General features: G+C 42.6%; 1 protein-coding gene across 1 annotated transcript in view; it reads right to left on the reverse strand.

The window, feature by feature from the left end:
• Positions 1–21,144, reverse strand: part of RABGAP1L (RAB GTPase activating protein 1 like) — a 1,244,335-nt gene that overhangs the window by 1,121,775 nt on the left and 101,416 nt on the right. The window contains exon 3 of the mRNA XM_053693261.1: positions 19,937–20,108. Within this exon, the coding sequence (XP_053549236.1) occupies positions 19,937–20,108 (172 nt within the window). The remainder of the gene's footprint in view (positions 1–19,936; positions 20,109–21,144) is intronic.

Here is a 21,144-nt window from a genome sequence, read left to right on the forward strand (position 1 = left end):
AACAACTTTCCAAATTACTTTTATCATCAATTTTGCTTTGTTCTCTTGGTATTCTTAGTTTAAAGCTAAACCTAGGAGGCTCATATGCAAATTTATTAGCCCTTGAAGGCCGTCTTTTAACTGAATGCATTTTGACATTTTTTCACAACTAGAAGTTGTAAGTTCATGTGTGCCATATAGATAACATTGTGCTCACGCCCATGGTGTTACCTAGCAGTCAACAATGATTGGCTAAAATGTAAGTCTCTCAAAATAACTGAAATAAGGGGGCAGTCTTCAGAGGTTTAGATACAAGGTAATCACAGAGGTAAAAAGTACATTAATATAACCATGTTGGTTATGCAAAACTGGGGAATGGGTAATAAAGAGATTTATCTTTTTAAACCATACATTCTGGGGCCCCATCCGATATGCAGCGTCGCCCGCAAAAGCCAGCGACGCCGGTTTTTGCGCAGGTTTGGTATCCTATATACAGGGCCGCATATAAATGCGGCACGTATATTTCATCCGGCGGACGTAGTTTTTTCCCCATAGACTAACATATAAAACCCGCCCAATTTGGTATCCAATATTCAGCGCAAGGCCTTACGTGGTGAAAATGGAGAAAACTTACTCCATTTTCACCTCGCCATAAAAAGCAGCCGTAGCAGGCCTTGCGCTGAGTATGGGAGCACCGTAACTCCCTAAAATGCCTACAAAAAAAAAAACTAGCACCCAACGCATGCGCAATGTCTATCTACCCGTCAACCGCAATCCCCCACCGCAATACCTAATAATAAAGTGTTTAAACCCTAAACCGCCGCTCCCGGACCCCGCCACCACCTACATTAAATGTATTACCCCCTAATCTGACCCCCCTACAACGCTGCCACCTACATTAAATGTATTACCCCCTAAACCTAAGTCTAACCCTAACACCCCCTAACTTAATTATTATTTTAATAAATATAAATAATATTAATATTATTAACTAAATTATTATTATTTAAAAATAAATACTTACCTATAAAATAAACCCTAAGATAGCTACAATATAATTAATAATTACATTGTAGCTATTTTAGGATTTATATTTATTTTACAGGTAACTTTGTACAGGTATACGCCGCTCATACAGCGGGTTAGGGACCGGAGCCCCACTGTAAAGTGAAAACCGTCTTAAAGTGAAACAAGGCAGTTTTAGCTTTCTTTTCACTTTCCAGTGTGTTTAAAAACTTAAACATGTTTTCACTAACTTATATTAGGTGTGCAATAGTGCTAAGTTTAGTTTAACACTCGCACAGCGCAGTATTCAATAAATAGTGAAAATCACTGTAGTACAATTTACCAGAGTATAGCACTGAGACACAGATTGCACTGTAATGCTGTAAACAGAGTGAACTAAGCATAATACAATGGTGCCAGTCACTTTTCTTGCAATCTCACGAAGATTACAGCACTGTTTTAAAATCCTTGGAGGTTGAACTTCAGCTCCACAAAGCGCTGTATTAGTGAAGCGCTGTAAAGTGAGGTATACCTGTATTTATTTTAACTAGGTACAATAGCTATTAAATAGTTAATAACTATTTAATAGCTACCTAGTTAAAATAATTACAAAATTACCTGTAAAATAAATCCTAACCTAAGTTACAAATACACCTAACACTACACTATCAATAAATTAAATAAATAAACTACAATTATCTAAAATAAAATACAATTAAATAAACTAAATTACAAAAAAAAACACTAAATTACAAAAAATAAAAAAATATTACAAGAAGTTTAATCTAATTACACCTAATCTAAGCCCCCTAATAAAATAAAAAAGCCCCCCAAAATAATAAAATTCCCTATCCTAAAGTAAATTACAAATAGCCCTTAAAAGGGCCTTTTGCGGGGCATTGCCCCAAAGTAATCAGCTATTTTACCTGTAAAAAAAAGAAATACAATACCCCCCCAACCCACCACCCACACACCCCTACTCTAAAACCCACCCGATCCCCCCCTTAAACCTAACACTACCCCATTGAAGATCACCCTGCCTTGAGCCATCTTCACCCAGCCGGGCCGAGGTCTTCATCCGATCCAGGCACAAGTGGTCCTCCAGCCGGGCAGAAGAGGTCCTCCAGTCGGGCAGAAGTCTTCATCCAATCGGGGCAGAAGAGGTCCTCCATCTGGCAGAAGTCTTCATCCAAGCGGCATATTCTATCTTCATCTTTCCGGCGATGAGCGGCTCCATCTTGAAGACCTCCGACGCGGAACATCCTTCTCGGCCAATGACTACCCGACGAATGGCTGGTCCTTTAAATGACGTCATCCCTCAAATTCCGATTGGCTGATAGGATTCTATCAGCCAATCGGAATTAAGGTAGGAAAAATCCGATTGGCTGATTGGATCAGCCAATAGAATGCGAGGTCAATTATATTGGCTGATCCAATCAGCCAATGGGATTGAACTTCAATCTGATTGGCTGATTAAATCAACCAATCGGATTTTTCCTACCTTAATTCCAATTGGCTGAATTCGAGGGACGTCATCTTGGATGACGTCATTTAAAGGACCAGCCATTCGTCGGGTAGTCATTGGCCGAGAAGGATGTTCCTCGCCGGAGGTCTTCAAGATAGAGTTGCTCATCGCCGGAAGAATGAAGATAGAAGATGCCGCTTGGATGAAGACCTCTGCCGGATGGAGGAACTCTTCTGCCCCGATCGGATGAAGACTTCTGCCCGGCTGGAGGACCACTTGTGCCCGGATCGGATGAAGACTTCGGCCCGGCTGGGTGAAGACGGCTCAAGGTAGGGTGATCTTCAATGGGGTAGTGTTAGGTTTATTTAAGGGGGGATTGGGTGGGTTTTAGAGAAGGGGTGTGTGAGTGGTGGGTTGTAATGTTGGGGGGGTATTGTATTTCTTTTTTTTACAGGTATAAGAGCTGATTACTTTGGGGCAATGCCCCGCAAAAAGCCCTTTTAAGGGCTGGTAAAAAGAGCTGATTACTTTGGGGCAATGCCCCTTAAAAGGCCCTTTAAAGGGCTATTGGTAATTTAGTTTAGGATAGGGCATTTTATTATTTTGTTGTTTTTTTTTATTTTATTAGGGGGCTTAGATTAGGTGTAATTAGATAAAACTTCTTGTAATATTTTTTTATTTTTTGTAATTTAGTGTTTGTTTGTTTTTGTAATATAGTTTAGTTTATTTAATTGTATTTTATTTTAGATAATTGTAGTTTATTTATTTAATTAATTTATTGATAGTGTAGTGTTAGGTGTATTTGTAACTTAGGTTAGGATTTATTTTACAGGTAATTTTGTAATTATTTTAACTAGATTTAATACTTTAGTTAGTTTTTTTAGGCGCAGGCAGTTGCTAAAGTGCAGTAAGTCAATGGCGACTCCAGAAATTTGTAGTTATGCTCATTTCTGGACATCGCTAATTTGTCCGACTTACGGCACTTTAGCAACTGCCGGCGGGGTATATGTAATACCCCGATGTGCAAGGTGAAACTACGGCCGGCGCGGGTTCCCTCGCTTGCGCCGAAAACCACGCCGTATATCGGATTGCGTCCCTGGTTTCTGGTGTAAACAGTCCCTTTAAAGTGAAAAACAGAATTTATGCTTACCTGATAAATTGCTTTCTCTTACGGTGTATCCAGTCCACGGATTCATCCTTACTTGTGGGATATTCTCAATCCCTACAGGAAGTGGCAAAGAGAGCACACAGCAGAGCTGTCCATATAGCTCCCCCTCAGGCTCCACCCCCCCAGTCATTCGACCGACGGTTAGGAGAAAAAGGAGAAACCATAGGGTGCAGTGGTGACTGTAGTTTTACAAAAATAAATTTGAACCTGACTTAATTGCCAGGGCGGGCCGTGGACTGGATACACCGTAAGAGAAAGCAATTTATCAGGTAAGCATTAATTCTATTTTCTCTTACTTGGTGTATCCAGTCCACGGATTCATCCTTACTTATGGGATACCAATACCAAAGCTTTAGGACACGGATGAAGGGAGGGAACAAGTCAGGGAACCTAAACGGAAGGCACCACTGCTTGCAAAACTTTTCTCCCAAAAATAGCCTCCGAAGAAGCAAAAGTATCGAATTTGTAAAATTTGGCAAATGTATGCAGTGAAGACCAAGTCGCTGCCTTACAAATCTTTTCAACAGAAGCCTCATTCTTGAAGGCCCATGTGGAAGCCACAGCTCTGGTGGAATGAGCTGTAATTCGTTCAGGAGGCTGCTGTCCAGCAGTCTCATAAGCCAATCGGATGATGCTTTTCAGCCAAAAGGAAAGAGAGGTAGCAGTCGCTTTCTGACCTCTCCTCTTACCAGAATAGACAACAAGAACTGAAAGAACTAAATTAAGACTCCATGGAGGAGCCACAGGTTTATAGACAGGCTTGATTCTAACTAAAGCCTGTGCAAACTCTTGAACATCTGGTACTGCTGCCAACCGCTTGTGCAACAGGATAGACAGAGCAGATATCTGTCCCTTTAAGGAACTAGCTGACACTCCTTTCTCCAATCCTTCTTGGAGAAAAGACAAAATCCTGGGAATCCTAACTTTACTCCACGAGTAACCCTTAGATTCACACCAACAAAGATATTTCCGCCATATCTTATGGTAAATTTTCCTGGTGACAGGCTTTCTGGCCTGGATCAGAGTATCAATAACTGATTCAGAGAACCCACGCTTAGTTAGAATTAAGCGTTCAATCTCCAAGCAGTCAGTTGCAGAGAAACTAGATTTGGATGCTTGAAAGGACCCTGAATTAGAAGATCCTGCCTCAATGGCAGCTTCCATGGCGGAACAGATGACATGTCCACTAGGTCTGCATACCAAGTCCTGCGTGGCCACGCAGGCGCTATCAAAATTACCGAAGCCTTCTCCTGTTTGATTCTGGCTACCAGCCGAGGGAGAAGAGGAAACGGTGGAAAGATATAAGCTAGATTGAAGGACCAAGGCGCTACTAGGGCAGCTATTAATGTCGCCTTGGGGTCCCTGAACCTCGATCCGTAAACAGGAAGTTTGGTGTTCTGACGGGACGCCATCAGATCCAATTCCGGAATGCCCCATAGCTGGGTCAACTGAGCAAAAACCTCCGGGTGGAGTTCCCACTCCCCCGGGTGAAAAGTCTGATGACTTAGAAAATCTGCCTCCCAGTTGTCTACTCCTGGGATGTGAATTGCTGAGAGATGGCAGAAGAGATCCTCCGCCCATTTGATGATCTTGGTTACTTCCTTCATCGCTAGGGAACTCTTTGTTCCTCCCTGATGATTGATGTACGCTACAGTCATGATGTTGTCCGACTGAAATCTGATGAATTTGGCCTCCGCTAGTTGAGGCCATGCCTGGAGCGTGTTGAATATCGCTCTCAGTTCCAAAATGTTTATCGGGAGAAGAGATTCTTCCCAAGACCATAGGCCCTGAGCTTTCAGGGAGTCCCAGACTGCACCCCAGCCTAACAGACTGGCATTGGTCGTGACAATGATCCACTCCGGTCTGCAGAAACACATTCCCTGAGACAGGTGATCCTGAGACAACCACCAGAGAAGAGAATCCCTGGTGTTCTGGTCCAGTTGTATTTGAGGAGACAAATCTGCATAATCCCCATTCCACTGTTTGAGCATGCACAGTTGCAATGGCCTGAGATGAATTTGGGCAAAAGGGACCACGTCCATTGCCGCAACCATTAATCCGATTACCTCCATGCACTGAGCTACAGAAGGCCGAGGAATGGAATGAAGAACTCGGCAGTTAAAAGCTTCAACTTCCTGACCTCCGTCAGAAATATCTTAATTTCTACCGAGTCTATTAGTGTTCCCAGGAAGGGAACCCTTGTGAGCGGAGACAGAACTTTTTTCGACGTTCACCTTCCACCCGTGAGACCTTAGAAAGGCCAGCACAATGTCCGTATGAGACTTGGCTCTGCGAAAAGACGACGCCTGTAAGATGTCGTCTAGGTAAGGTGCTACTGCAATGCCCCGCAGTCTTAGTACCGCTAGGAGGGACCCTAGCACCTTTGTAAAGATTCTGGGAGCAGTGGCCAACCCGAAAGGAAGGGCCATGAACTGGTAATGCTTGTCCAGAAAAGCGAACCTTAGGAACTGATGGTGATCTTTGTGGATGTGAATATGTAGATACGCATCCTTTAGATCCACGGTAGTAATATATTGACCTTCCTAGATCATCAGCAAAATTGTCCGAATGGTCTCCATCTTGAATGATGGAACTCTGAGGAACTTGGTTAAAAAATTTTAGATCCAGGATTGACCTGAAAGTTCCTTCTTTTTTGGGAACTACAAACAGGTTTGAGTAAAAACCCAGTCCTTGTTCTGTAATTGGAACTGGGTGTATCACTCCCATTTTTAGGAGATCTTCTACACAGCGTAAGAACGCCTGTTTCTTTGTCTGGTCTGAAGACAAACGAGAAATGTGGAACCTTCCCCTTGGAGGAGAGTCCTTGAATTCTAGAAGATACCCCTGAGCAACAATTTCTAATGCCCAAGTATCTGGAACATCTCTTGCCCAAGCCTGAGCAAAGAGAGAAAGCCTGCCCCCTATTAGATCCGGTCCCGGATCGGGGGCTACCCCTTCATGCTGTCTTGGTAGCAGTCGCAGGCTTCTTGGCCTGTTTACCCTTGTTCCAGCCCTGCAAGGGTTTCCAGGTTGCTTTGGGCTGTGAAGCGTTACCCTCTTGCTTTGCGGCAGCAGAGGTTGAAGCAGGTCCTCTCCTGAAGTTGCGAAAGGAGCGAAAATTAGCCTTGTTTTTGGCCTTAAACGGTCTATCCTGTGGGAGGGCATGGCCCTTTCCCCCAGTGATATCCGCGATAATTTCTTTCAACTCGGGACCAAAAAGGGTCTTTCCCTTGAAAGGAATGTTTAGTAACTTTGTTCATGGACGACACGTCAGCCGACCATGATTTGAGCCAAAACGCTCTTCGCACCATAATGGCAAAACCAGAATTGTTCGCCGCTAACTTAGCTAATTGGAAAGCGGCATCAGTGATAAAAGAATTAGCCAGCATTAGAGCATGAATTCTATCCATGAATTTGTCATATGAAGTCTCCCTCTGGAGCGACTCCTCCAGCGCCTCAAACCAAAAAGCCGCTGCAGTAGTTACAGGAATAATGCAGGCAATTGGCTGAAGAAGGAAACCTTGCTGAACAAACATTTTCTAAAGTAAACCTTCCAATTTTTTATCCATAGGATCTTTGAAAGCACAACTATCTTCTATTGGAATAGTTGTACGCTTGGCAAGTGTTGAAACTGCTCCCTCTACCTTAGGGACCTTCTGCCACGCGTCCCGCCTGGGGTCATTAATGGGGAACATTTTCTTAAAGATAGGGGGGGGACAAAAAGGTACACCTGGTCTCTCCCACTCCCTAGACACAATATCCGCCACCCTCTTCGGGAACGGAAACGCATCAGTGTATACAGGGACTTCTAGAAACCTGTCCATTTTACACAATTTTTTTGGGACCACCATGGGGTCACAATCATCCAGCGTAGCTAAAACCTCCTTCAGCAGTACGCGGAGGTGTTCCAGCTTAAATTTAAACGCTAAGGAATCTGATTCTGCACACTGGGAAACTTTTCCTGTGTCAGAAATTTCTCCCTCGGACAGCCCATCCCTCACTGCCACTTCAGAGTGTTGTGAGGGTACAACAGATAAATCATCCAAAGCTTCTGATTGCTCATCCTCTGTTCTTAAAACTGAGCTATCACGCTTCTTTGGAAAAACTGGCAGTTTGGATAGAAATGCTGCAAGGGAATTATCCATGACTGCTGCTAATTGCTGTAAAGTAATAGGGCCCAATGCGCTAGAGGTACTAGGCAACGCTTGTGCGGGCGTAACTGGTGTCGACACATGGGGAGAGGAAGGAGGACTATCCTCATTACCTTTCGTCAAAGAATCATCTTGGGCTACATTTTTAAGTGTCACTGCATGGTCATTAAAATGTTTAGATACCTTAGCACACTTTAAACACAAATGCAATGGGGGTACCGCCATGGATTTTAAACACATAGAACAGGGTCTATCTGTAGGCTCAGACATGTTAGACAGACTTAGACAGCACTCAAATACAGTAAAATACAATTTTTGAAAAAAACGGTACTGTGCCTTTAAATAAACCTTTTTTTTACTAAACCTCAATAAAACATCCAATCTTTATGAAATTTTCACCATATGATCCTAATGCTTTGAAATGATTACACAGTAAGTTTCAAGACAATTAACCCCTTACTGCCCAAACCGGAGTAAATTGAAGTAGGCCACCGGTTTAACACACTACAGCACCATGCCACAGTCTCTGCTGTGGCCCTACCTTCCGTGGGGATTAGTTTTGGACGAAAATAAGCCTCTCTGGAGTCCTCCAGCAATCTCTGGACTCTACACGTGAAGCTGCATGAAGCTATCTTGCAAAAACATAATTTATGCTTACCTGATAAATTTATTTCTCTTGTAGTGTGTTCAGTCCACGAGTCATCCATTACTTATGGGATATATTTTCCTTCCCAACAGGAAGTTGCAAGAGGATCACCCAAGCAGAGCTGCTATATAGCTCCTCCCCTCACATGTCATATCCAGTCATTCGACCGAAACAAGACGAGAAAGGAGAAACTATAAGGTGCAGTGGTGACTGGAGTTATAATTTTAAAATTTAGAACCTGCCTTAAAAAGACAGGGCGGGCCGTGGACTGAACACACTACAAGAGAAATACATTTATCAGGTAAGCATAAATTATGTTTTCTCTTGTTAAGTGTGTTCAGTCCACGGGTCATCCATTACTTATGGGATACCCATACCAAAGCTAAGTACACGGATGATGGGAGGGACAAGGCAGGAACATTAAACTGAAGGAACCACTGCCTGTAGAACCTTTCTCCCAAAACAAGCCTCCGAAGAAGTGAAAGTGTCAAATTTGGAAAAAGTATGAAGTGAAGACCAAGTTGCAGCCTTGCAAATCTGTTCAACAGAGGCCTCATTCTTAAAGGCCCAGGTGGAAGCCACAGCTCTAGTGGAATGAGCTGTAATTCTTTCAGGAGGCTGCTGTCCAGCAGTCTCATAGGCTAAACGTATTATGCTACGAAGCCAAAAAGAGAGAGAGAGGTAGCCGAAGCCTTTTGACCTCTCCTCTGTCCAGAGTAAACGACAAACAGAAAAGAAGTTTGTCTAAAATCTTTAGTTGCCTGTAAGTAGAACTTCAGAGCACGGACCACGTCTAGATTATGCAAAAGACGTTCCTTCTTAGAAGAAGGATTAGGACATAATGATGGAACAACAATCTCTTGATTGATATTCCTGTTAGAAACAACCTTAGGCAAAAACCAAGGTTTAGTACGCAGTACTACCTTGTCTGAATGAAAGATCAGATAAGGAGAATCACAATGTAAGGCAGATAACTCAGAGACTCTTCGAGCCGAGGAAATAGCCATCAAAAACAAAACTTTCCAAGATAAAAGCTTAATATCAATGGAATGAAGGGGTTCAAACGGAACACCCTGAAGAACTTTAAGAACCAAGTTTAAGCTCCACGGAGGAGCAACAGCTTTAAACACAGGCTTAATTCTAGCCAAAGCCTGACAAAAGGCCTGGACGTCTGGATTCTCTGCCAGACGTTTGTGTAAAAGAATAGACAGAGCTGAAATCTGTCCCTTTAGCGAACTAGCGGATAAACCCTTTTCTAAACCCTCTTGTAGAAAAGCCAATATCCTAGGAATCCTAACCTTACTCCATGAGTAGCTCTTGGATTCGCACCAATATAAATATTTATGCCATATCTTATGGTAAATTTTTCTGGTCACAGGAAATGGTGGAAACACATAAGCTATGTTGAAAACCCAAGGGGCTGCTAATGCATCTACCAGCACCGATCCCGGGTCCCTGGACCTGGATCCGTAACAAGGAAGCTTCGCGTTCTGGCGAGATGCCATGAGATCCAGATCCGGTTTGCCCCAACGACGAATCAGTTGAGCAAATACCTCCGGGTGAAGTTCCCCCTCTCCCGGATGAAAAGTCTGGCGACTTAGGAAATCCGCCTCCCAGTTCTCTACGCCGGGGATGTAAATCGCTGACAGGTGGCAAGAGTGAGACTCTGCCCAGCGAATTATCTTCGAGACTTCCAACATCGCTAGGGAACTCCTGGTTCCCCCTTGATGATTGATATAAGCCACAGTCGTGATATTGTGCGACTGAAATCTGATGAACCTCAGTTTTGCTAACTGAGGCCAAGCTAGAAGAGCATTGAATATTGCTCTTAATTCTAGAATGTTTATTGGAAGGAGTTTCTCCTCCTGAGTCCACGATCCCTGAGCCTCAGGGAATTCCAGACTGCTCCCCAGCCTAGAAGGCTGGCATCCGTTGTTACAATCGTCCAATCTGGTCTGCGAAAGGTCATTCCTTTGGACAGATGAACCAGTGACAACCACCAGAGAAGAGAATCTCTGGTCTCCTGGTCCAGATTTAGCAAAGGGGACAGATCTGAGTAATCCCCGTTCCATTGACTGAGCATGCATAGTTGCAGCGGTCTGAGATGCAGGCGCGCAAATGGCACTATGTCCATTGCCGCGACCATTAAGCAGATTACCTCCATGCACTGAGCTACTGATGGGCTTGGAACGGAATGAAGGACACGGCAAGCATTGAGAATCTTTGATAACCTGGACTCCGTCAGGTAAATCTTCATCTCTACAGAATCTATAAGAGTCCCTAGAAAAGGAACCCTTGTGAGTGGTAACAGAGAACTCTTTTCCACGTTCACTTTCCACCCATGCGACCTCAGAAATGCTAGAACTATCTCTGTATGAGACTTTGCATTTTGAAAACTTGACGCTTGTATCAGAATGTCGTCTAGGTACGGAGCCACCGCTATGCCTCGTGGTCTTAGTACCGCCAGAAGTGAGCCCAGAACCTTTGTAAAAATTCTCGTGGCCGTGGCTAACCCGAAGGGAAGAGCCACAAACTGGTAATGCCTGTCTAGAAAGGCAAACCTTAGTTACCGATAATGATCTTTGTGAATCGGTATATGAAGGTAAGCATCCTTTAAGTCCACTGTGGTCATATATTGACCCTCTTGGATCATGGGTAGGATGGTTCGAATGGTTTCCATCTTGAACGATGGTACCCTTAGGAATTTGTTTAAGATCTTTAAGTCCAAGATTGGTCTGAAGGTTCCCTCTTTTTTGGGAACCACAAATAGATTTGAGTAAAATCCTTGTCCCTGTTCCGATCGCGGAACTGAGTGGATCACTCCCATGATTAAGAGGTCTTGTACACATAGTAGAAATGCCTCTCTCTTTACTAGGTTTGTCGATAACCTCGAAAGATGGAACCTCCCTTGTGGAGGAGAGGTTTTGAAATCCAGAAGGTATCCCTGAGATATAATCTTTAACGTCCAGGGATCCTGCACATCTCTTGCCCAAGCCTGGGCGAAGAGAGAAAGTCTGCCCCCCACTAAATCCGTCTCCGGATAGGGGGCCCTGTCTTCATGCTGTCTTAGGGGCGGGAGTAGGCTTTCTGGCCTGCTTGCCCTTGTTCCATGACTGGTTGCCTTTCCAACCCTGTCTGTAACTAGCAGTAGTTCCTTCCTGTTTTGGAGCGGAGGAAGTCGATGCTGCTCCTGCCTTGAAGTTACGAAAGGCACGAAAATTAGACTGTTTGGCCTTTGGTTTGGCCCTGTCCTGAGGAAGGGCGTGGCCCTTACCTCCCGTAATGTCAGCAATAATTTCCTTCAAGCCGGGCCCGAATAAGGTCTGCCCTTTGAAAGGAATGTTAAGTAGCTTAGACTTGGAAGTTACATCCGCTGACCAGGATTTAAGCCAGAGCGCTCTGCGCGCCTGTATGGCGAATCCGGAATTTTTAGCCGTAAGTTTGGTTAGATGTACTACAGCATCTGAAACAAACGCATTAGCTTGCTTAAGGGTTCTAACTTTGCTCAAAGCCTCATCCAATGGCTCTGTGCGAATCGCCTCTTCCAGAGACTCAAACCAGAATGCCGCTGCAGCCGTGACAGGCGCAATGCATGCAAGAGGCTGCAATATAAAACCCTGTTGAACAAACATTTTCTTAAGATAACCCTCTAATTTTTTATCCATTGGATATGAGAAAGCACAGCTATCCTCCACCGGGATAGTGGTACGCTTGGCTAACGTAGAAACTGCTCCCTCCACCTTAGGGACCGTCTGCCATAAGTCTCGTGTGGTGGCGTCTATAGGGAACATTTTTCTAAATATCGGGGGAGGGGAAAAAGGCACACCGGGTCTATCCCACTCCTTACTAATAATTTCTGTAAGTCTTTTTGGTATAGGAAAGACGTCAGTACACACCAGTACCGCATAGTATCTATCCAACCTACACAATTTCTCTGGAATTGCCACCGTGTCGCAATCATTCAGAGCCGCTAATACCTCCCCTAGTAACACACGGAGGTTCTCAAGCTTAAATTTAAAATTTGAAATTTCTGAATCCGGTCTCCCCGGATCAGAACCGTCACCGACAGAATGAAGCTCACCATCCTCATGTTCTGCAAATTGTGACGCAGTATCAGACATGGCTCTCGTATCATCAGCGCGCTCTGTCCTTAACCCAGAGCTATCGCGTTTGCCCCTTAATTCGGGCATATTATATAATACTTCTTTCATAACATTAGCCATATCATGTAAAGTGATTTGTAAGGGCCTAGATGTACTTGGCGTCTCAATCCTACGCATCTCCCGAGCGGGAGACGCAGGTACTGACACGTGAGGAGAGTTAGGCGGCATAACTTCCTCGTTGTCTGGTGATAGTTTCTTTATCGGTACAGATTGACTTTTATTCAAAGCAATATCAATACAATTGGTACACATCGTTCTATTGGGCTCCACATTGGCTTTTGAACATGATGAACAAACAGTTTCCTCTGAATCAGACATGTTTAAACAGACTTAGCAATGAAACTAGCAAGCTTGGAAATCACTTTCAATAAGTTTACAAGCAATATAAAAAACGCTGCAGCGCTTCAAAAATACAGATATAATGAAACAATTCTTAACAAGAAGTGTATTATTAGCAGAGGATTGCACTCATTAGCAAAAGGATGATTAACCCCTCAATACCCAAAACGGATAAAACAGATATCAATTAAGATTTAACGCTTTTAATCACAGTCAAGCACACTGTTACAGATCTGCTGTGACTGATTACCTCCCTCACAAATGAATTTTGCAGACCCCTGAGCTCTCCAGAGACGTCCTGGATCAAGGAGGAAGAAGCAGGAAGACTGTGCTAGAATTTTAACTGCGCAACAAGGCGCTAAAACAAGGTCCCTCCCACTCCTATCACAACAGTGGGAGCCCTGATATAACTGTTTCCATGCAGAAAAATATGTTAGCCATGTGGAAAAAAATCATGCTCAAAGAGATTTATCACCAAAGTACCTCACAAAAACGAATAACATGCCAGTAAACGTTTTATTAAAAAACATTTTCCAATGTCATGCAAAGTTATCACTAAGCCTGCTACCAGTCGCTACCACTGCAGATAAGGCTTAAGTATTATTTCAGTTTTAACAGTATTTTCTCAGTCAAATTCTAGTCCCTAGAAAATAACTGGACTGCACATACATTTATCAGCCTGATACCAGTTGCCACTACTGCATTTAAGGCTGTACTTACATCATACGGTAACAGCAGTATTTTCTTAGTCAATTCCATTCCCAGAAAATAAAGTACTGCACATACCTCATTTGCGGAGGACCCCGCATGCTATTCCCAGTTTCTGAAGTTACCCCACTCCTCAGAATGTCGAGAACAGGCAGTGGATCTTAGTAACGCCTGCTAAGATCATAGAAAAAAAAACGCAGGCAGTTTCTTCTTCCAAATACTGCCTGAGATAGAAAAACAGCACACTCCGGTGCCATTTAAAATAAAAAAAACTTTTGATTGAAGAATAGATAAGTAAAAACTCCAGCTCCTCTCGCGACCTCCTTCTTTGTTGAGGGTTGCAAGAGAATGACTGGATATGACATGTGAGGGGAGGAGCTATATAGCAGCTCTGCTTGGGTGATCCTCTTGCAACTTCCTGTTGGGAAGGAGAATATATCCCATAAGTAATGGATGACCCGTGGACTGAACACACTTAACAAGAGAAATACAGATATAATTAAACAATTCTTAACAAGAAGTGTATTATTAGCAGAGGATTGCACCCATTAGCAAAAGGATGATTAACCCCTCAATACCCAAAACGGATAAAACGGATATCAATTAAGATTTAACGCTTTTAATCACAGTCAAGCACACTGTCACAGATCTGCTGTGACTGATTACCTCCCTCAAAAATGAATTTTGCAGACCCCTGAGCTCTCTAGAGACGTCCTGGATCAAGGAGGAAGAAGCAGGAAGACTGTGCTAGAATTTTAACTGCGCAACAAGGCGCTAAAACAAGGTCCCTCCCACTCCTATTACAACAGTGGGAGCCCTGATATAACGGTTTCCATGCAGAAAATATATGTTAGCCATGTGGAAAAAAATCATGCCCAAAGAGATTTATCACCAAAGTACCTCACAAAAACGAATAACATGCCAGTAAACGTTTTATTAAAAAACAACATTTTCCAATGTCATGCAAAGTTATCACTAAGCCTGCTACCAGTCGCTACCACTGCAGATAAGGCTTAAGTATTATTTCAGTTTTAACAGTATTTTCTCAGTCAAATTCTAGTCCCTAGAAAATAACTCGACTGCGCATACATTTATCAGCCTGATAACAGTTGCCACTACTGCATTTAAGGCTGTACTTACATCATACGGTAACAGCAGTATTTTCTTAGTCAATTCCATTCCCAGAAAATAATGTACTGCACATACCTCATTTGCGGAGGACCCCGCATGCTATTCCCAGTTTCTGAAGTTACCCCACTCCTCAGAATGTCGAGAACAGCCAGTGGATCTAGTTACGCCTGCTAAGATCATAGAAAAAAACGCAGGCAGTTTCTTCTTCCAAATACTGCCTGAGATAGAAAAACAGCACACTCCTGTGCCATTTAAAATAACAAACTTTTGATTGAAGAATAGTTAAGTAAAAACTCCAGCTCCTCTCGCGACCTCCTTCTTTGTTGAGGGTTGCAAGAGAATGACTGGATAGGACATGTGAGGGGAGGAGCTATATAGCAGCTCTGCTTGGGTGATCCTCTTGCAACTTCCTGTTGGGAAGGAGAATATATCCCATAAGTAATGGATGACCCGTGGACTGAACACACTTAACAAGAGAAAGAACTGCGCAACTGAGGCGTGAAATTTAGGCCCCCTCCCTCTTCACTCCGGAGTTGTGGGGCCTTCCCAAGCCAAAATAGGAGTCTAAAGATATGCCAGGCGTAATAAAACCCCAAAAAAGTGTTCCAAATGTAATAAACACTTGTACAAATATCAGATTATTGTGATAAAATAATCTATTTCCCCTTAACAGTGTCCATCAGCGTTTTAAGCCCTTTTAACTAAGCCATCCTTCTATACTAAGTCTCAGAATATGGCTTACCTTCCCCACATGGGGATTCTTGTCAGTCTTCTAGCATTACCAGGTCTTGACTAGAAAAAACAGTGACTGAGCATACCTTATAGCAGTTAAGCCTGCAAACTGTTCCCCCCCAACTGAAGTTTTCCTGTACTCAACAGTCCTGTGTGGGAACAGCAATGGATTTTAGTTACAACATGCTAAAATCGTTTTCCTCTCAGTAGAAATCTTCATCACTTTCTGCCACAGAGTAAATAGTACAAACCGGCACTATTTTAAAATAACAAACTCTTGATTGAAGAAATAAAAACTACAAATCTAACACCACATTCACTTTACCCTCCCGTGGAGATGCTACTTGTTAGAGCGGCAAAGAGAATGACTGGGGGGGTGGAGCCTGAGGGGGAGCTATATGGACAGCTCTGCTGTGTGCTCTCTTTGCCACTTCCTGTAGGGAATGAGAATATCCCACAAGTAAGGATGAATCCATGGACTGGATACACCAAGTAAGAGAAATCCACCTCCTCCACCTCCACGTTTCTCAGGAGAGGAACCAAAGGATGTTAATTAACCCTCTGAATTTTCAGAATCCTCATCTGAAGGTTGAGCATGGCTAACCAATGAAACCTCTATAGAGCTATCGGTCCTGGAATCAGAAGCGCCATGCTTAACCTTCATCTTCCTCGCCACAGGAAAAGTGCTCAGGGCAGCAGAAACTTCCATTTGTATCTGTGCAGCCAAATCAATAGGAAGGGCAACTACTCCAGAAGGAGGAATGGAGTCGCAGAGAACTGCCTGTGAAGGACCTGGGGAGGGAGGGTTAGGTTGAGCTGCAGGTATGTCAGGGTTAACATACCCCTGTGAAGTCACAAGGGTTACCTGGGCTACAAGAGAAATAGCAGGAGACTTGCTACTAGACCCATTGAAATGAGACTGCAGTGCAGATGTTAGGCATGCATTGCATAATTGTGGAGGGAAAATACAGTGGACAATTTACAAAGCATACATTTGTTAGGTTCCAATAAAATAAGAGGACTTATTTCCTCCATAGAGAGACTGGACTGAGAGTCCCCCATGAAAAAATGAATCACAGACTGAACGAGCATGATGAAAAAACTATAAATAACCGCTAAAAGCTTGTTTAGAGTGTGTCTTACTAAATCCTGAACAGCCGGAACGTACACTGGAGATGGTGCCGAGAGCCGATATGCATAGAGCAAAGATGCGCTCAGAGATGATACCAACACTGTCAAACTCCATCTCTGAGACCCGCCTCCAGAAAGTGTGCAGCTTAACCGCACTAAAATAATGGCACCCAGCTATCGCGCCTACAAGCAGCGTAAATCCAGTCCAACAGTGGTGCAGGATTCAACCTGCAACTCAATGTTTAAATTATTTGGCCCCAGTAAATACCATGCAGTGGCTCTGAGAATGTTAGACCGTGCCGCTCATAATGCGAAAAGACTCATAGTGCACCAAGCATAATCCACTCCCCATTACTTAAGAAACAATAAAGTTAGAGAGCACACTCGGGTTAGCCCACCCCCACTGACAGTTCCCAGGCTTCATAGTCCCCCTACCCTTACAAGTAACAGCAGTCCCTTTACCGATTAGGCACTAGCCATAACAGAGACCCAGGGCAACAGGGACTTACCAGTCATCAGTCTTCCACAGCCTCTGTGCACTGCGTGTACTGACTCCTCAGGTCTGATAGGGACCTGTGGTGTAAAGGAAAAAGTGTAACTTACACTATTACCTAAATGGAGCATAGCTAGTTATCATTGGAAGGAGGCATAGAAAACTTCCCTGCAAAATCCATAGCTAATCTTTACCAATACTCTACTAAAGATTTACATGGCTACTCATAGCTACTATATCCTCTCTTGCTGGAAAACAATTAAATCTGAGGAAACAAATCCAATTCTAGCAGAGGCAAAGAACTACTGGGAGGTTAGAGGAAGTGGGAGGGATATTTAATGCTTGTTTGGGGTGTCTTTGCCTCCTCCTAGTGGCCAGGTGAAGCATCCCCACAGGTATATGAATGAATTTGTGTACTCTCACTGCTATTAGAAAGAAAAAAAGGAATACAAGTGTATCTAAGTGGAAACCCTATTTTGAAAGGGACATTAAAGTTACTAAATTTTCACAATTCAGATGCATTCTAGTGTACTTCTGTTATCGAATATGCTTTGTTCTCTTAGTAACCTTTGTTGAAATGCATACCGGGAGCAGCAGTTCACTACTGGGAGCTGGCTGTTGATTAGTGGCTGCACATTTATTCATCTGGTCTCTTTGCTCAAAGTGTTCAGATAGCTCCTGATAATGCACAGCTGCTCCTTCAACAAAAGGTACTAAGAGAATGAAGCAAATGTGATAACAGATGTAGATCAGAAAGTTTAGAATTATATACTCTGAATATCTGAATCAAAATAGGACACTGGCATGCAGAGATATTGGGATTTTCCTTAACAGTAAGTGAATTACTATCCCACAGACGAGTTGCGCACAAACCTGAACTGCCTGGTTGTTTGTAACCTTAACCCTTATTAAAAATAAATAAATTAACATATCTACAGTATACACTGTACATGCAACATGTTTAAAGGGACAGTCTAGGCCAAAATAAACTTTCATGATTCAGATAGAGCATGTTATTTTAAACAATTTTCCAATTTACTTTTATCACCAATTTTGCTTTGTTCTCTTAGTATTCTTAGTTGAAAGCTTAACCTAGGAGGTTCATATGCTAATTTCTTAGACCTTGAAGCCCACCTCTTTCAGATTGCATTTTAACAGTTTTTCACCACTAGAGGGAGTTAGTTCACGTATTTCATATAGATAACACTGTGCTCATGCACGTGAAGTTATCTGGGAGCAGGCACTGATTGGCTAGACGGCAAGTCTGTCAAAAGAACCGAAAAAAGGGGCAGTTTGCAGAGGCTTAGATACAAGATAATTACAGAGGTTAAAAGTATATTATTATAACTGTGTTGTTTATGCAAAACTGGGAAATGGGTAATAAAGGGATTATCTATCTTTTAAAACAATAAAAATTCTGGTGTAGACTGTCCCTTTAAATAGTATGGTTATACCCGTGACAAAAGTTAATACGTGTACATTAAAATGCGTTATTACAGAGAAGGCAATATATCTATCTAGATTAATATAAAAAGAAAATTGATTTTGTTAAAAGGAAACGCCAACATCTTCCATTATTTAACCCCTTAAGGAGGGGCATTTCAGACAAAAACTTCCCCAAAAGATCAGAGCATTTTTAGCATTTTTGCCATCACTACATTTAAACAGAAATAGAGCCTTTTTATATTTACCTATCAAAGCTATATATATTTTGTTAGTAGACAACCCGAAATATTGATCTAGGCCAATTTTGGTATAGTTTACTGTGAAATGCATTCAAATAAAACAAAATTAACATTTTTCACAATTTTAGGTTTATCATTGAAATTATTCACAAACAGCTTGTGCAATCATGTCACAAATGGTTGTAAATGCTTCTCTGGGATCTCCTTTGTTCAGAAATAGCAGACATATATGGCTTTGGCATTGCTTTTTGGTAATTAGAAGGCCGCTAAATGCAGCTGTGCGCTACACTTGTATTATGCCCAGCAGTGAAGGGGTTAATTAGGTAGATTGTAGGGTTTTAGCTTTAGTGTATAGGTTACCCTTCAACCTGACACACCCCACCCCCTGACCCCCCTAATCCTTCTCAAACAGCTATCTTCCCTCCCCCACTTCACAATAGTCACCCCCATCTTAAGTATTGGCAGAAAGTCTGCCAGCAGTAAAATACAAGATATATATATATATATATATATATATATATATATATATATATATATATATATATATATACATACATATATACACACACACACAAAAAATTATTTTTTATATATTTTCTGCAGTGTAGGATCACCCTAAACCCCCAACCTCCCTGATCCCCCCCAAACAGCTCTCTAACCCTCCCCCCCTACCTATTCATCGCCATCTTAGGTACTGGCAGCCAGTTTGACCTAATTTTTATTTGTTTCACCGATTTGTTTTTCAGTAGTGTAGCTGCCCCCCCTCATTACAATGCCCTTTCCCTTAACGGATCCCACATAGGATCCCCCTCATTGCCCCTCCTTCCCCCTCACAGACGCAGCTTTTTTTTCCACTGTTGCTTGTAGCGTAGCGGTCACATCCGCTCCCTCCTCCCGCAATGGGCTGCCCACCCGCCTCCCTCCTTATCCTCCCACCCGCCAACGATCAGCAACATCGCTGTCCGATGCAGAGAGTCAGAGAGTGGCCCTCTCTGCATCGGTATCTCTGCAACTCTATTTCTGCAGTGTCCCACTCGTGGGGCATGCAGAAATAGCACAATCTTACTATATTTAGCGAGATCACGGCAGAGAGAACCCCAGGGCGTTAAGGGGTTAAACAAAGAAATAGAAAGGACTTGCCTGTATTTGTGGGGTCCAGGATTAAGGTAAAAGGTGAACTATGAGCCTCTCTTTCAGAAAGGATATTAGCAGGATTTTCAACTACTCTTCCAATGCTGATTTGTGCTTTTTCGGAATCCCTGAGAATCTCTTCCATGGCTTTTTCCAGTTGCTCATCTCCATTTGACATGATCTGCCCAATAAAGAAACCAATATACAGGTGTTGTATCAGTACTACTTTGCTGCAAAGTACAATAATTAAAATAAGAAAAAAACTTTAAAATCATGAAAGTAGACACAAAGTAAATGAAAAAAGAAAAACACATTATATACTCCTTTATTTAAAAAATGCTTGGGACATGCATAAGGCTATCCAAGGAAAAAGTAACATGTAATATGGGTAGACTTGATGGGCCTTTTTGGTTCTTATCTACAGTCAAATTATATGTTTCTTTGTTTTAAAATGACACTCCTGGACTTCTATAACAAATATAAAACAGTCATTTCAGTAAATAAATCTTTCTGAACTGCCTGTTAGAAAAGGGTGTATTTTGCAAAGTGGTTCTTAAAGTGCCAGTCAACGTTCAAATTAATGTTACATAATTCTGCCATATGTAAAATCAAAATTTATGCTTACCTGATAAATGTATTTCTCTTGTGGTGTATCCAGTCCACGGATTCATCCATTACTTGTGGGATATTCTCCTTCCCAACAGGAAGCTGCAAGAGGATCACCCACAGCAGAGCTGTCTATATAGCTCCTCCCCTAACTGCCACCTCCCAGTCATTCGACCGAAGACAAGCAAGAGAAAGGAGAAACTATAGGGTGCAGTGGTGACTGTAGTTTAAAAATTAAAAAACACCTGCCTTAAAATGACAGGGCGGGCCGTGGACTGGATACACCACAAGAGATAAGGTATTTATCAGGTAAGCATAATTTTTTTTTCTCTTGTAAGGTGTATCCAGTCCACGGATTCATCCATTACTTGTGGGATACCAATACCAAAGCTATAGGACACGGATGAAGGGAGGGACAAGGCAGGCGCTTAAACGGAAGGCACCACTGCCTGTAAGACCTTTAACCCAAAAATAGCCTCCGAAGAAGCAAAAGTATCAAATTTGTAGAATTTAGAAAAAGTATGAAGCGAAGACAAATCTGTTCAACAGAAGCCTCATTTTTAAAGGCCCATGTGGAAGCCACCGCTCTAGTGGAATGAGCTGTAATTCTT

The sequence above is a fragment of the Bombina bombina genome, chromosome 10 (genome assembly GCF_027579735.1).
Source record: "Bombina bombina isolate aBomBom1 chromosome 10, aBomBom1.pri, whole genome shotgun sequence".
Classification (NCBI taxonomy): domain Eukaryota; kingdom Metazoa; phylum Chordata; class Amphibia; order Anura; family Bombinatoridae; genus Bombina; species Bombina bombina.